Source organism: Ochotona curzoniae, unplaced genomic scaffold, assembly GCF_017591425.1.
Source record: "Ochotona curzoniae isolate NIBS_2020 unplaced genomic scaffold, NIBS_Ocur_1.0 scaffold_3890, whole genome shotgun sequence".
Taxonomy (NCBI): domain Eukaryota; kingdom Metazoa; phylum Chordata; class Mammalia; order Lagomorpha; family Ochotonidae; genus Ochotona; species Ochotona curzoniae.
In genome coordinates, this window is record NW_024467115.1 from 36885077 (window position 1) to 36900916 (window position 15840).

Sequence of the window (15840 nt, forward strand, 5' to 3'; positions counted from 1 at the left end):
CTGCAGGCAAAAGCTCAGTACTCAACCCGGGGCTTCCACGTGGGTGACAGGGGTCCCAGTCCTCCAGCCGCCTGAAGTCCTGCTGCCTTCTGTGGACTGTGATAACAGTAGGCTGACGTCGGAAGTGTGGCTGGGGCTCACAACCTAGGCACTATGAGATGTGGCCAAAGGGCACCAACTTCACCCCATAGAGTCAGTTGAGCTTTTTGGCTTTTATTTATTTATTTTTTCTTAGAAACATACAAAGATTACAATCTATAGCCGAACCTCACTTGTATTCCAATTCACGCTTTTCACTATTTTGTCAACTTCTTCACAGAACGTGACTTGAAGAGTGCCCCCCTCCGCTGCCTGCCTCAGGAGTCCTCATGGATGAGACTAACCTGAGCGCGCCAGCGGCCGCCGTGGCGGAGGCCGAGCGGTCCCTGAATGCCTCCGCCGGAGGGAATGCCTCCGCCGGGGATCCCCGGCCGCACATCCCCGTGGTGCACTGGGTCATCATGAGCGTCTCCCCGCTGGGGTTTGTGCAGAACGGAATCCTCCTCTGGTTCCTGTGCTTCCGGATGCGCAGGAACCCCTTCGCTGTGTACATCACCCACCTGTCCGTCGCGGACATCTCCCTGCTTTTCTGCATCTTCATCCTGTCCACCGACTACGCCCTGGACTACGAGCTCTCCTCCGGGCACTATTACACCATGGTCACACTGTCCGTGACCTTCCTGTTTGGCTACAACACGGGCCTCTACCTGCTGACGGCTATCAGCGTGGAGCGCTGCCTGTCGGTCCTGTACCCCATCTGGTACCGATGCCATCGGCCCAAACACCAGTCGGCGTGTGTCTGCGCCCTGCTCTGGGCTCTGTCCTGCTTGGTCACCACCATGGAGTATGTCATGTGCATTGATGCTGCTGAGGAGAGTCGCTCACGGGGCGACTGCCGCGCCGTCATCATCTTCATTGCCATCCTTAGCTTCCTGGTGTTCACCCCACTCATGCTGGTGTCCAGTGCCGTCCTGGTGGTGAAGATCCGCAAGAACACGTGGACTGCCCATTCCTCGAAGCTGTACCTCGTCATCACAGTCACCATCGTCATCTTCCTCATCTTCGCCATGCCCATGAGGTTACTCTATTTGCTCTACTATGAGGACTGGTCGACGTTCGGCAACCTGCACAACATTTCTCTCCTCTTCTCCACCATCAACAGCAGTGCCAACCCCTTCATCTACTTCTTCGTAGGCAGCAGTAAGAAGAAGCGGTTCAAGGAGTCCTTGAAAGTGGTGCTGACCAGGGCTTTCAAAGATGAAACGCAGCCCCGGCGCCGGAAGACAGCGGCAACACTGTGTCCGTTGAAACCGTGGTCTAGGTCTTCCAGGTTGTGGTGGGGACAGCCACAGCCCAACCTGGAGAGCCTCCAGTTTCATTTGGACCACATGGATGAAGTGTCTCCTGAATATGATCCAGAAAGAGTCCCACCCCCATCCCAAATGCATGAGTTGCTATTCAATGATGAGATTGTGCCAGATTGCACTCACAAGGTACCAATGAAAAATGCAGCCGTGCTCCTGTGACATCTTTTCCGGAAATGCCTATACCCATATCTGTATTTATAAGGACTCTGTGTTCAGCTTCCCTGGCTGTGTCTTACCAGAAACTGGTCTGGCAGGAAGGTGTGTAGATATGTGCTGGAACTTGGGGCGCAGGGAAAGGCAAGGGGAAGAGCCCAGGTCTTAGGCTCAGGGTGACTGTGCCACCCTCTGTGTGATCTCGGGCAAGCCATCCAACCTCGGGGCCTCAGTGAATCCCTCACACAGTGGCAGCAGGGCCCGCCTCCTGGGATTGACTGTCTAAAAGTGAGGCAGGTACAGCAGCACCTGGAGCAGACACCAGTTCCTCCTCGCTTCTTGCAAGGAAGACAAAGCACATACACACCTCTGTCATGTGCAAATATTGTTCTGTGTTTGTCAATGTTGAATATGAATGGATGGGAAGCTTCCTATTGGTGGCAGGGTGAGCAGGTCTACTGGCGCAGCACCTCTGGGAAGATGCGGGCAGAAGCTGTCACCTAAGCAGCCCCAGTGTGCAGGAGCAGAGGGAGCACTCAGCCCCTGGGTGGGAGCTGCACAGCGGGCAGGTCTGAGTGCTGGAAGACCCTTCACTGGCCTCAGCGAGAGCTAAGCCCACAAATGCATTCAGGTGATGGACACATAGGGACCCCCTCCTGCATGGAGTGGGCTGGGTTGTTGGCAGCCACTGCATCCTCCCTTGCAGCAGGTCCAGGGGCTCAACACCTCCTGGCCTCCTTCATATCTGGGAGGGGCTCACGAGAAGGTGGTCACATCTCAGGGGAATCTGTCATGAACCTATCACTGCCATGAGCTGGGGTCTCCCGATGGCATGTGTGCACTGTGAGCCCCAGCTTACCCTCTCTGTCTGCTTGTGCTCCTTCTTGTGAGAGTCTCACAAAGCAGCCACACTGTCTTGTGTTTCTACAGATAGCAAAATGTTCAAGGCTGTAAATATGCCTGTTTGTGTTAGAGTTTGTCCCCCCAAAGCATCAGGGAAGCAGTGAGGAAACATCGTCGTGGCAGTCTGCCATCGCTGTCCTCTCTCCATAGAAGTGGTTGTCTGTGACCACAGGGAGATGGGGAAGGAGGGGGGCGAGGTGCAGGAGTCCCCCACTGAGCCGCCCCCCTCCATTACCAGCCTCCCTGGGATTCCAGAGGCTCGCCTGGTGGTGACGACTTCTGCTTTGGAAACAAGGCAGCTTGTGTTCGGGAGCCCAGATGGGGTGTAGGGCGATGACATTTAGAGTGATGCTGTTTTTGGTTGACAACAGAGCATCGCCGTGGGGAAGGAACAGAACTTAGTGACTCTCCCGGGCGCGTTGGGCTCTGGGATGCTGGGAAGGTCCACTCGCTGCCATGCCAAAGAGAAGCCAGGAGCTGGTGCCCCGGGGAGGGGCTGGGTGGGACACAGCGAACTAATGGGGTGCCTCTGATTGTCACCTTCCTGTAGATACAGTGGGGGGATTGTTGGCAGGCATCAAAGACACACCAACCTTTTAGAGCCTGGGGCTATGGGTCCAGCCAAGCAGTAAATACAGCCCCGCTTCCCTCCCCTTAACTCATTCCCAAGTGAATAAACAGGCTACCATTTCAACAAGAAGAGATAAATGCATGTACAAGAGTGAGAAAGAGTGGATTAGGGAACCACCATGGGCATCTAGACAGTACCATGCAGGGGTATCAGGTGCCCATCCCAAGAGATCTCTGGGGCTGCAGAGGAGATGATAGGCTGTGTAGCATTCTTGCTACCGAGATGAATTCTGAAAAATATACTCCTGCACATCAAATGAGGATTACCAGCAGGTGCCCAGTCCCTGGTCAGGAGAGACGGAAGCGAGCAGGAAGCTCCGGGACTCCTAGGGAGAGCTGACTGTGTCTGCAGAGCGCTGGGAGCTAAGTTGGCCAGCTATTCCGAGGAAGACAGAAATGACATCTCTCCCAGTAAGCAAGGAATAGCCCACAGGCATGTCCTGGGGTTACTAAAAGGCTGGTAAGATTTGCCAAACACCAGGGGTCCCAGTGGTTGAGCCACTGCGTTTGGTGCTGGTTTCTCATCTCAGAGCATGGTTCAAGTCCCGGCTACTCCATTTCCAGTCTGGCTCCCTGCTAAGCACCTGCGAAGGGCAGTGGAAGATGGCACACATGCTTGGCTCCTTGCCAGCCATGTGAGACGTGAGTACTAGAGGGAGCTCCAGGCTCCTGACTTCAGAATGTCCTTGCCCTGGCTGTCGTAGTCATTTGGGAGATTGAACCAACAAAGGAAAATAAGGAAAAGGTATGTGTGCGTCTGTCTGTCTCACTCTGCCTTTCAAATCAGTCTTAAGAAGTCAGGGGATTCCAGGCACAGGCAGGGCCTGATGGAGGTAGGGACAGGGCCAGTTCAGGGGCTGATTGCTCAAGGAGTGTCACCTGGACACGCGTGCATTGTCCTGAGCGACCACCACCCTCCCTGTTGCTGCTGTGGTCTTGGACCCCTCCGGCCCCACATTCTTCACCTTTCCTGCAAACTGTGCACCCCAGCCTCTGTCCACACCACTCTCACCTCACCTGGTGCTACGCACAGGCCACTCTTATCTCTGCTCTCCTTCTCCAGCAACTTAAGTACCCAGCCTTTCCTCCCTTTTTAGAGATATATTTTATTTATTTGAAAGGTAGAGATACAGAGAATGAGGGAGAGAGAAAGAAAAGATAGATCCATCTTGCATCCGCTGGTTCATCCCAGATCTCAGCAGTCTCCAGTGGTCACCACACTGAAGCAAGCAGGTCAACAAACACCACTCCATGTCCCTAGGGGCCCAATTGTCTTCTATCCCTTCTCTCCCTCTGCTCCAGACAGCCTTCTGGAAAGATCCTTCCACACTCAGCATGTTTGATCAGGATTCAGCCCTCACCATCCTCCCCACAGACTTGCTGCCTGATTGGAACTGGCCTCATGTGACTTCTACACTGTCACATCCAGGGCGTGGGGAGTGGGTGGTGGGCACTGGCCGCAGTTACGATGCCTATGTCCCCCTCCAAATACTGGGGTTCAGGACCTGACTCCAGTGTCCTGCCAGTGAACAGCAGGGAGACCTGGACTGGGGTCCCAGTTCCCAGTGTCCTTTGGCCCAGCCCCAGCTGCTGTGGGTGTCAGCTGCCATCAGTGGATAGAAGCTATCTGCCTGGCTCTGCCGCTGGGAAAGATTTTGGAGTGATTGATTTTTTTTTTCTGTTTGGTGGCGTTTGACCAGCGGAACATATTCCTTTCAGAGAGCAGCGCTCAGTCTGTCACTATCTCAGCCTCTCCTGGTGAATCCTGAGGGTACAGTCTGGAACCGGGGCTCCTGCCCTGCCTGTAGGTGAGCTTTCCTGGCTGTGCGTGGCTGCCGACACCTGGGTGTGACCCTCCAGGCCACATGCTGAGCTCCAGGCCTGTTGTCCAACTACTCGGTTGGCGATTGACCTAGTTCCCTCAAGAGCTTCAAATGCAACCTGTCCATAGCCCCCTTTCCAGTGAATGGCACCTGTCACCCAAGCTAAGTCATTGTTCCCTCAGCATGGTATGCAGAGAATAGAGGAAATATGCTACACATCCCTCCCCTTCCCTCTACCCTTCTAGCAGCAAATCTGTCTCTCTCTCTTGTGTTCTGGGGAACTTCTGTGCCCCTGGCCATGGAGGCCCGCTGCCTAACACACTCCAGTCCCTTTCCCTGCTGCCTGTCCATGCTGCCACTTTGTCTAACCACCCCCATCACCCCTAACTCTGTTCTGGCCAAGGGAGCGCAGGTGTTTCCGCAAGCAGGAGGACAAGGGTTGGTGAACAGCATCACACTTGGACAAGTCTGCTGTGACTGGTGCTGGCTATTCCCTGTAGCAGACATGTGTGCTGAGCCGAACGACATGGGAACCCCAGACGGCAAGTGCCTAAGGCACCACAGTGCCTAAGGCATGAGGCCCAGATGAATAGTCAGGCACCCTTAAGGAGTTGTTCAAGGAGAGCCTGGAATAAGAGCTCCCTGCAGTGTTACCACTAGGAGAATAACTCGTATATGTTAAACTTTGTCTTCTCACTCAAGCCCCTTTTAAAATGGGATATGAGTCATGGATGGGAGGGGTGACACACCAAGTCACATGTCATTTATCCATGCATGACAGGACGGAATGCTCGGGGGTTCAGGCTGCTGCTCAGGGGTGAGGAGTGGGAGAGCAAGGACAGGATGGGAGCAAAGAAGCCCGTGATCACCTGCAGCCACATGTTAATTTGAGGAGGAAGAGAGAAAGCAGTAACAGGCATGCTGAGTGGGCCGAATCTTGGAACCAGGAACTCCATCCGGGTCTCCCATGTGGGTACCAGGGACCCAACAACTCCAGTAGCTGCTGCCTGCCAGAACCTGCTTCAGCAGAAAGCTGGGGCTGGGCACTGGACCCAGGGACTGCATGTGGGAAGTGAGGATCCCCTTCAGGGGTGACTAGGCCCTATGCTCCTTCTATGTCTCCTCAGGGGAACGCATTCTCACACTCTGGAAGCATTAATTAACGCATCTATCACTTAGGAAATTGGCTCGCAGCTTGGCGTTGTGGTGTGGAGGGATACGCTACCATCTGTGTCGCTGAGATCCAACATCCGCTCTGCTCTGATCCAGCGTCCGGTTAACACACCCAGGAAAGTAGTGGACAATGGCCCAAGTGCTTGGACTCTGGCCTCGCAGGAGGGACACCCAGACAGGAGTTCTGGGCACCTTACTGCCATCTGGGGAGTGAACTAAGTGCGTGGAAGATCTCTGTCTGCGTCATTCTGCATTTCAAAGAAAATAAAATCAGTTGGTCTTGTTTAGATCGTGTTCATGCTAGTCCAGAGCCAAAAGTAGCTTCCAGTGTAAAGTGTCTGTAGCTTCAATGGCGCAGTAGCTGTTAGATAGACTGATAATAAGGGTCCATCCCATATCCCAACACAAGCACACAGTCTCAAACCAGACTATTAAACCAACAAGCCATGCTGGCAGCACAACACATTGTTTCCAAAGACTCAGCTGTGTGGATTTCTTACAAGCCCTCATCTTCCCTTCCAGATAAGAAATGTGGTAGTATGCGAATGGATTAGCAATACCAATTTCACACGTGAAGGTTCCGTTTTGTTTCTGTATCAGCCGTGAGGACAGGCATCACCACAAACATACATGTCCATTTCTTATCTTTCAAATGGGATTAAGACAACTCTCAGGCAGCTGTCAGGATTGCCTGCTTGCTCCACACGTGCAGAAAAACTGCCCAGCATTTGTCAGCTGCTGGTAAGACACGTTTGGGCTGTGAGCGTCTAGGCCACGGTCACCCTTCCAAGTTGGCCTGCCGACTCCACGTGGCTCTGAGCCACCCGTGGCCTCGCCTGAGTGAAGCTCATTTTGTGCCACTGAAAACAAGCTCAGTGAGTTATTCCCATCACTCCATCGCGCGCTTTGGTGCAGAGGCGCGAAGTTACCATCCTCGCCGCTCAGATGTTTGAGTTCTAGCTGCTGTGCTTCTAATCCAGCTTCCTGTAAATGCCCACCCCAAGCCACAAGGTGGGAGGAGCCCATCCTCAAAGCGGTGGGTGCCTTATCCCTCACATTGGTGAGGAGCTGGGCAGATCGGAGCTGGAGGTACCTGCCAGCTGTTACCCCCACCCCACATGCGCACCCACTGGTCCTTCCAACCTCCACTTCCTGGGTTGTACCTCCTTTCCTGGACCTGAGTGGGAGGAGCCTGGTAAACAGCCATGCCCTGCTCTGACCCCAACAGGGGGAGGTGCTGGAGTGCTCTCCTCCCTCTTCCTCACCACGCCCCTCTTGTCCTTCTGGCCCACCCCCATCCGTGCTCTTGTGTGTGCGCTCACTTTCTCACCATGAGCACCTTTTAGGTGGCCTGTGCTTAGAACACTTCTCCAGGCACAAGATGTGGACCAGGAGTAAGTTAGCCATTCACTCCCCACAACAGCCGTCAGTGTTGGGAGAAGAGACCCCTCACAGGAACCCTTCCAAGAAGCCAGAACTCACTTATTGGGTTCTCACGTGTTTAAAATCAGGGATATCTGGTTAAAAAATGACATGTTTTGGTGAAGGCCAGATAAAAAGAATTTTTTTCACCATCTTGGTGTCACTTGTTGTCTGGATTTATGATGACATTGTGGGCCTCACTGTGACAAGGTTTCTTTTCCTCAAGCAGGTCAGACGTGGGCGGGAGGCCTCCTGCACTCATCATTGTAAACTTGTGCATGTGGCTCTCAGTACAAGGGACTGACGGCCAAAGCTGATTCAAAGTGAGTTACTGATCGCTCCCAGCATGAAGCTAATGCGATTTCAAACGTTAAGAGACAAGCATGGGGTATCAGGAATTTGAACCAGTGCTTGTATAGGATGCTGGCAATACAGGTGGAGGATTAGCCTGTTATGCCATGGCGACATCCCCAAAGGCAGAGTGACAGAAAGAGAGAGAAGGAGAGAGGGAGAAGAGCAAGAAAAGGATCCTCCATCACTCCCCAAATGGCCACAAGAACTGGAGCTGGTTCAGGTCAAAGTCAGGAGCCTACACCCATGTGAGTCCCCTGTGTGGTTGGCAGGACACCAGGCACTGGGGCCATCCTCTGTTGCTTTCCTGGGTACAATACAGGGAGCTGGATTAGAGGTGAAATAGCCAGGACTGGGCAGTGCTCTGAGGTGGGGGTCCTGGTGCAGCAGGCAGCAGCTTCACCTACTGTACCCCAACACTGGCCTTGGAACTGCTCTCTCGCTTCTCACCCTGTCCTGGATGTTTGCCCAATGTCCACGTTTCTTCCTTTCTCTTGCCCTGGAATCTTTTCTCTCAGCATCAAGAAAAGCAGCAAAATAGAAAAGCCTAAAAAACGAAGTAGCAGATACGTATCACCTGGGCCCTGAACCCCTGAAACATTAAGGCCCTGACCTTCAGTTGACATCCTGTTGGCCATCTGCCCACACACCTGTGATGGCAGGTCACACACACAGGTTGTACAGGATCTGCATGTGAATGAGCCGTGCAGCGGCCAAGTCTGCAACGTCATGGGGCCCAAAGGGAACCAGCTGCTCTGTTACCATACAGCTTTGGGGGGCTTTCAGTTTGAGAATGCAGACTGCCCTCTCTGCTCCAGACCTGACGTCTTGCGTCTCCTATGGATGCACTCTCTCTGTAACGCGTGTAATTGCAGTCGGGCCTCAATGGCATTAGTGCCAGCGTGCTCTCACGCTCCGTCATGTGCTATGTGGCTTCACTTTCCATGGTTGTGGTCCCGTGACGGTGACTGACGTGTGGAAATGTCATAAAGGAGGCAGCTAGTTAAGCTGCTGCTTCCAATACCAGCATCCCATGACTGAGCGCTAGCTCCGGCCCCAGCTGCTTTGCTTCTGATCCAGCTCCCTGCTGACACACCTGAGGAAGCACTGGAAGGTGGTGCAAGTACCTGGGTCCCTGCTACCTGTGTGGGAGACCGGATGGAGTGCCAGGTTCCTGGCTTTTGTGGCCATTTGCAAAGTGGCCAGCTGATGGGAGCTAGGTCTCTCCTCGATTCTTCCTCTGTCTCTGTTACTTTCAAATAAATAACTTTTTTTTTTAAACAAATGAAAGCTTAGATCATTGTACTGTATGATCCATGTCCTAAATCCAGTTAATGACAGAACCAGAATCCAACACATCATATGGATGCTAAGAGTCTCCTGGGGAAGAGATTCAGCTGCCTGGATCCGGCAGAGGGACAAGCAGTCCGGAGTTTGGCCATCAGCAAAGCGGAATCTCGGTGTTCCAGCTCCTTCCTCCTCCAGGCCAGCTGCTGCGACTTGGCTGTGTTGTGCTTCAACTTCGGTGAGAGAATGGAACTGGGAGCGCGCCAATGTTCTCATCGCAGCTTTCAAGCAGCGTCTTCGCCCTGAGCTGTTCAAGCAGGAGGACATGGGTGGAGGACTTAGCTTCCGGGGGGGGGGAGAGAGGGCACCTGCAGGTGCTTCTGGGGAGTGTCTGAATGTTCCTCAGATTTCAGCGTGTCATTTCCTCCTGGCATTCTGACCTTGCAGGAAGCAGATGACACTAAAGTTCCAGAGCAGAACCAAACGTGTTGGGGGCACAGAAAGAAAACAGAAGACATATGGGACAGGCAGCAGGAAGGGCAGCTCTACGTGGTCTTGGGAAGAAGGGAGAAGTCAAATGTTGGAACAGCAGATTCCAGAGCGTGACAAGATGGGGAGCCTTGGGTGGGAAGGATGCGACTAGGTGAAGAAGGAATGCCTCCATGTTTACAGGCAGAAAGTGAGTCGGGCCATCGCCAGCAGGTCACCCCGGCTTGTGTGGGGCAGTCCGGATGATGTAAAGCCAACAAAAGCCACTTTGCTTTCTGGGTGGCCCAGGCCAGGCCCCCACTCGGCCTCCTTTGATCTTGATCGGCAAGTGCCTGGGGCTTCTCCAGCGACTGCTCTTCTACCCCAGAAGATGTTGACTGAAGGAACAAAGAAAACTTTCCCAGAAACAAAAGTCAACAAATCAATGAGTTGCCTTCCTCCCCCTTCAGTAGGTCTTACCTGGATTTTGCTTTTGAAAATTCCCTCTTTAGGAGCTAGTGTTGTGGTGCCATCTGCTACTTCGGCATCCCACATTGGATTCAAGTCCTGGCTGCACCACTTCTGATCTGGCCCTCTGGTGATTTGCCTAGGAAAGGAGTGGAGGATGGCTCAAGTGTGCAGGCCTCTGCACCCACACGGGAGACCTGGATGGAGTTCTGGGCTCCTGGGTTTGGTGTGCCCCTGTCCCAGTTGTTGCCACTATTTGGGCATAGAACTAGTGGATGGAAGATTTCTCTATCTCCCTCCTCCTCTTTCAGTCTGCTTTTTTAAAAAGTTTTATTTTATTTATTGGAAAGTCAGATATGCAGAGAGGAGGAGAGAGAGGATCTTCCCTCCGCTAGCTCCACTCCCCGAGCAGCCACAATGGCTGGAGTTGAGCTGATCTGAAGCCAGGAGCCAGGAGCCTCGTCCGGGTGCCAGGAAGCCAGGAGCCCACATGGGTGCAGGGTCCCAAGGCTTTGGGCCGTCCTCAACCGCTTTCCCAGGCCACAAGCAGGGAGCTGGATGGGAAGTGGAACAGGCAGGTCATGAACTGGTGCCCGTATGGGATCCCAACACATTCATGGCATGGACTTTGGCCACCAGGCTACTGTGCCAGGCCCAGACTAACATTTTTAAATTAGGAAATAAAAGTCATCGGTTATAAAGAAACCAATGATGGCTTCTGAATTTACTTATTTGTTTGAGAGACAGGAGATAGAACGTTCCTGTCGTCTGGTGGTTCACTTCCCAAATGCCTGAAACAGCAAGGGCTGGACCAGGGCTGCAGTCAGCAGGTGGCCGCACAGCCCAGGTTCCCCCATGGATGGCAGGATCCCAACGACTTGAGCTATCACTGCTGCCTCTCAGGCTCGACGTTGGCAGGAGGCTGGAATCACATGTAGAACATGTTTGTCCCAAGCGCTAGGCCGTGTGCCCTACGCTAAAATCCAATCCTACTGAAATGGAGCCGCGTCTCCAATCCTTTGGGTGTCCCAGCTCCAGGCACAAAGAGCTGTGGCATATCATGCTAAGTCTCTGCCTGTGGCATTGGCATCCTCTACGGGTGCAGGCTCAGGGAAAGCGGCAGAGGACGGCCCAAAGCCTTGGTCCCTTCACCCGTGTGGAAGACCTAGAAGATGCACCTGGCTCCCACCTTCAGACCAGCACAGCTCTGGCTGTTGGAGAGTGAATCAGCAGATGGAAGATCTCTCTGTGTCTCTTCTTCTCTTTCTGTAATTTTATCTTTCAAATAAAAAATAAATTAATCTTGAAGAAAAAGAAGTGCTGTGGAGTTGTGGTGACGTCGTTGTGGGTGAGGCAGGTGAAGTGGAGTGTGAGTCTTATGTCTTCCAGGCTGAGCAGACTTGGGCCTCATCCGTCCCCTGTCTGCACCCTGCCGCAAGTCCCTGCCGGGCACTCTGAAGCGCAGACAGCCCAGCCCCCTGGCAGTCGGGAGCAGCATGCTTGGCATCAGCAGGTTCCTTTCCCGGCTAATCGCATCTGACAGATGGTAGATATCAAGGCATTTCATCTCAGGGTTCTGACATTTAAGAACTTGTGGGGTTCGGGTTTTGTTGGCTTCCAGCGATAGGCAGAGCTTAATACACCAAATGAGTTATTCTTGGGCTTTCTGCTGAAAAGCTGTAAATAGCATTTTACAAGTTCCGCGTGTCATCCTTTTTTGTGAAGAACACGTACCATGCCTCTAGCCGATAGTTCCGTGAAGGAAGGAGCATTTCTAAATAGACACATTAATTACCAAGTAACAAGATGAACTGGCTTTCCTCCTCTCTGTGCAAAAACAGTGACTGGAGAGGGTTCTAACCGTACAGTTTCGACCTTTCGGTTCAATTCCATTATGTTTGGGGAAGAGAAAGCACTGTGTTGTGTAGCTGTGTGGCTTCTGCCTGCCAGGTAGGGCCGGTGGCTGCGGCAGCCGGAGCTGGGGAGCAGAACTCATCGAAATTTAGAAATCTTGACTGGTTAAGAGGGAATTTTTAAAAAAATATTTTTAAGACGGGTTTTACTGAAATCAGAGCTTTTCTTTCTTTCTTTCTTCCTTTCTTTCTTTCTTTCTCTCTTTCTTTCTTTCTTTCTTTCTTTCTTTCTTTCTTTCTTTCTTTCTTTCTTTCTTTCTTTCTTTCTTTCTTTCTTTTTTAAAATATTTATTCCTTTATTTGAAATACAGAAAAAGGCAAAGCATGCTTCCATTCACCGGCTCACTGCTCGGGAGTCTGTGACAGTCAGGGCTGGGCCGGCCCAAGGCCAGCAGCCTGCAGTCAGCCCGGTCTCGCGCCTGCTGCCTCCCAGCTAGGACAGAGAGCCGACTTGGGACTCTGGTAGCGTGGGATGCGATACGGACATCTCAAGTCATATAATATTTATTTATTTTTTTGGTCAAGTTTATTTCAAAAGTGAGGAACTCACAGACACGCTCAAAGAGGGATAGAGTGGGCAGAGAGCGGGCAGAGAGTGGGCAGAGAGCAGGCAGATGGGAGGGACGTGTTCCTTCTACTTTGATCTGCATCCACGGGGAGAGAGAGGGTCCCTGTCCCACTGCCTGGCTTTGCATCAGCCTCAAGTTTGCAGAAGGCTGACAACAGGTGTCCATCTTTCTGGAGCTCCAAGCTGTCTGTTGGCCATGTGTGCAACCTTGGTAAACAAACGCATAAGAGATCGGGAGCCTCACTCACCCTGGCTGCTTCAACGTCCCCAACACCTGCTGCAGAATTCCTCAGGCAACGGATAAAAAATCCAAAGCGCGGTGGGGACAGAGGGGGTGCAGGGACATGGCTCCTCCCTCACCTGCTGTAGGAGACACTGCAGACCCACGTGGAAGCCAAGTCCCTCCCCTTTACGTGACCTCTAGCAGGGAAGCCAAGGATCCCAACAGCCAGGAGTGGCCCTGGTTAGTCCTCACCAGATCCACCTGGAGCGTGAGGTGAGGCCTCAGGTAGCAGTCACAACAGGTGCAAACAGAAGCTTCTGGATGCCATCCACGTCCTTGTGTCTCCTGGGCAGACTCTCGTTCCTTGGCTGGTGGCCACGTGCGCAGACTCACTGTAGCTGCTGGTCCCTGAAATGCTTGCTGAACATATGTTTGCTGAAAATATTTACTTTTTCATCAGATCAGAAGGTGTTGAATGTTGGAACTGACATTGTGGCAGGTAAATCCACTGCGTATGTGCCCATAAAGGCACAGGTTTGGGTCCCGGCTATTTCATTCCTGATTTACCTTCTTGTTAATGTACCTGGGAAAGCAGCAGAAGATGGCCCAAATCCTGAGCCCCTGGCACCCGTGTACAAGACACAGATGAAGCGCCTGGCTTTGGCCTGGCCTGGTCCTGGCCATTGCAATCACCGGGGAGGTGAACCAGACGATGAGAGGCTTTTTTCTCCCTCTGTAATTCTGACTTTCAAATTAAAAAAAAAAAATCATTTGAAAAAATTATAGATATTTATCAAAGTTTCTGGAAGTAGAAAACTAAAGAAAATTAGAAGCAACCCCTATTAGAACATTTTTTAAAAGACTTATTTGTTTTTATTGGAAAGGCAGATGTACAGAGAGGAGGAGAGACAGAGCGGAAGATCTTCCATCCAGTGGTTCACTCCCCAAGCAGCCACAATGGTTGGACCTGAGTCAGTCCAACGCCAAGAGTCAGGAGCTTCTTCCTGGTCTCCCATGCAGGCGCAGGGTCCCAGCACTTTGGGCTGTCCTTAACTGCTTTCCCAGGCCACAGGCAGGAAGCTAGATGGGAAGCCGGGTCACCGGGATTAGAACCGGCGCCCATATGGGATCCCGGCGTGTTCAAGGCAAGGACTTTAACTACTACACATTGCGCTGGGCCCAAAACATTTTGATATTTTATTTTCCTTAAAGGCTTAAGAATGATATTCATCGGGCCCGGCGGCGTGGCCTAGTGGCTAAAGTCCTCGCCTTGAACACTCCAAATCCCATATAGGCGCCGGTTCTAATCCCGGCAGCTCCACTTTCCATCCAGCTCCCTGCTTGTGGCCTGGGAAAGCAGTTGAGAACGGCCCAAAGTCTTGGGACCCTGTACCTGTGTGGGAGACCTGGAAGAGGTTCCTGGTTCCTGGCTTCGGATCGGTGCAGTACTGGCCGTTGCACTCACTTGAGGAGTGAATCATCAGATGGAAGATCTTCCTCTCTGTCTCTCCTCCTCTCTATATATCTGACTTTGTAATAAAATAAATAAATCTTAAAAAAAGAAAAAAAGAATGGTATTCATCACCAGCACTTCTTGGTGGTCAGCTTTTTGCACCTGAGTTAAAGCACAGGGATTTCTGTGTAAGCACGCAGATCTTAGAAGATGACTTGGGCCCAGCATGATGGCTCAGTTGGCTAATTCTCTCCCTGCAAGTGCTGACATTCCATATGGTTGCCAACTTATGTCCTAGCTGTCCACTTCCCATCCAGTTCCCTGCTTGTACCCTGATAAATTAGTAGAGGACGGCCCAAAGCACTGGGAGCCTGCACCCGTGTAGGAGATCCAGAAGAAGCGCCTGACTCCTGGCTTCAGTCGGCTCAACTCTGGCTGCTATGGCCATTTAGGCAGTGAATCCGTGGATGCAAGATCTATTTATTTCTGTCTCTCCTCTGTATAAATCTGATTTTCCAATAAAAATAAATAAATTTAGACAAACAGGTAAGGAAATCCCAAATGTCAGCTCAGTGTTTCCAAGGCAGGAGGTTCTGACACCTGTGCATCGTGTGTGACCCTGGGAAAGCTGACCTGGAGTGGCAGCCATCGCAACACATGCCATCGGGTCCCACCCACACACGGGCCCCATAGAAGCTACATTTGTAGAGACACCAAGAGGGTGTGGAAGGAAGGAGTAGCAAGGAGTGCTTAGATTTGGGCTTTCCAAGAAGGACAAGAGTTTTGAAGCTAACATTTCGTTAACACTATGAACTGTCCATTTAAAAATGGCTAAGCATGGACCAGGCTGGAGACCTACCTGTAAAGCACCTACAGCCTCGTACCCGAGCAGGGCTGAAGACCCAGCCCTGCTTGCAACTCCAGCTTCCCGTGAATGCACACCCTGCGAGGCAGCAGCTAGCGGCTCCCGTCCTTCCGTTCCTGCCACCCACCTAGGGGCCCCAGACCAGCTCCTATCTCTGCATTCCAGGGTCTGATGTGGCCCTGGCTGTGTGCACATTTGGGGAATACACCAGGCTTGGAAGCTTTTTCTTTGTGTCTGGAATTTAAAAAATATTTATTAGGATGTTAAGGTTTCTGTTGTGCATATTTTACCACAATTATTATTATCATAAAAAAAACACCTCAATGGGTGCACAGCATCAGGGTGTATGCAGAGACCAGAAACTGGGAGGAAAAAAAGACCAAAGCAACAGACACAAGTTAGCATTGAGCATAAGGCCCCGCCGGGAAGTGTGTCTGCTATATTCCGAGCAGTGCCGACCCCCGCAGATGCAGGAGTCTGTGCAACTTGGGGATTCAGGTCATGGAGGGGAGTGTGGCCCAAGGGTCTGAGTGAACCCGTGGTGCCTTAAGCAGCTCCCTTTGCTTGCGTGTCACTTAGCTCTGCAACCCACCCTCACACTCCCCTTCCTTTGCCTTTGGCTCTGTTTCAGGTTCTGCTAACCAGGGGTTCATACAGGAAGGCTGGAGGAGGAAGTCGGGGAGGCAGTGGGGGAGGTGGAGCAAGAGGAGGAGGTAGGGGAGAAGAAGGGAGGA

The 15840-nt window shown here is 52.2% G+C and overlaps 1 protein-coding gene across 1 annotated transcript; it reads left to right on the plus strand.

The window, feature by feature from the left end:
- Nucleotides 1–368: 368 nt before the first annotated feature.
- MAS1 (MAS1 proto-oncogene, G protein-coupled receptor) lies at nucleotides 369–1360 on the plus strand. Its single transcript, XM_040965518.1, is given in 2 exon segments — nucleotides 369–1314; nucleotides 1317–1360. Coding segments are annotated over 2 exon segments (990 nt in total).
- The last annotated feature ends 14480 nt before the right edge of the window (nucleotides 1361–15840 follow it).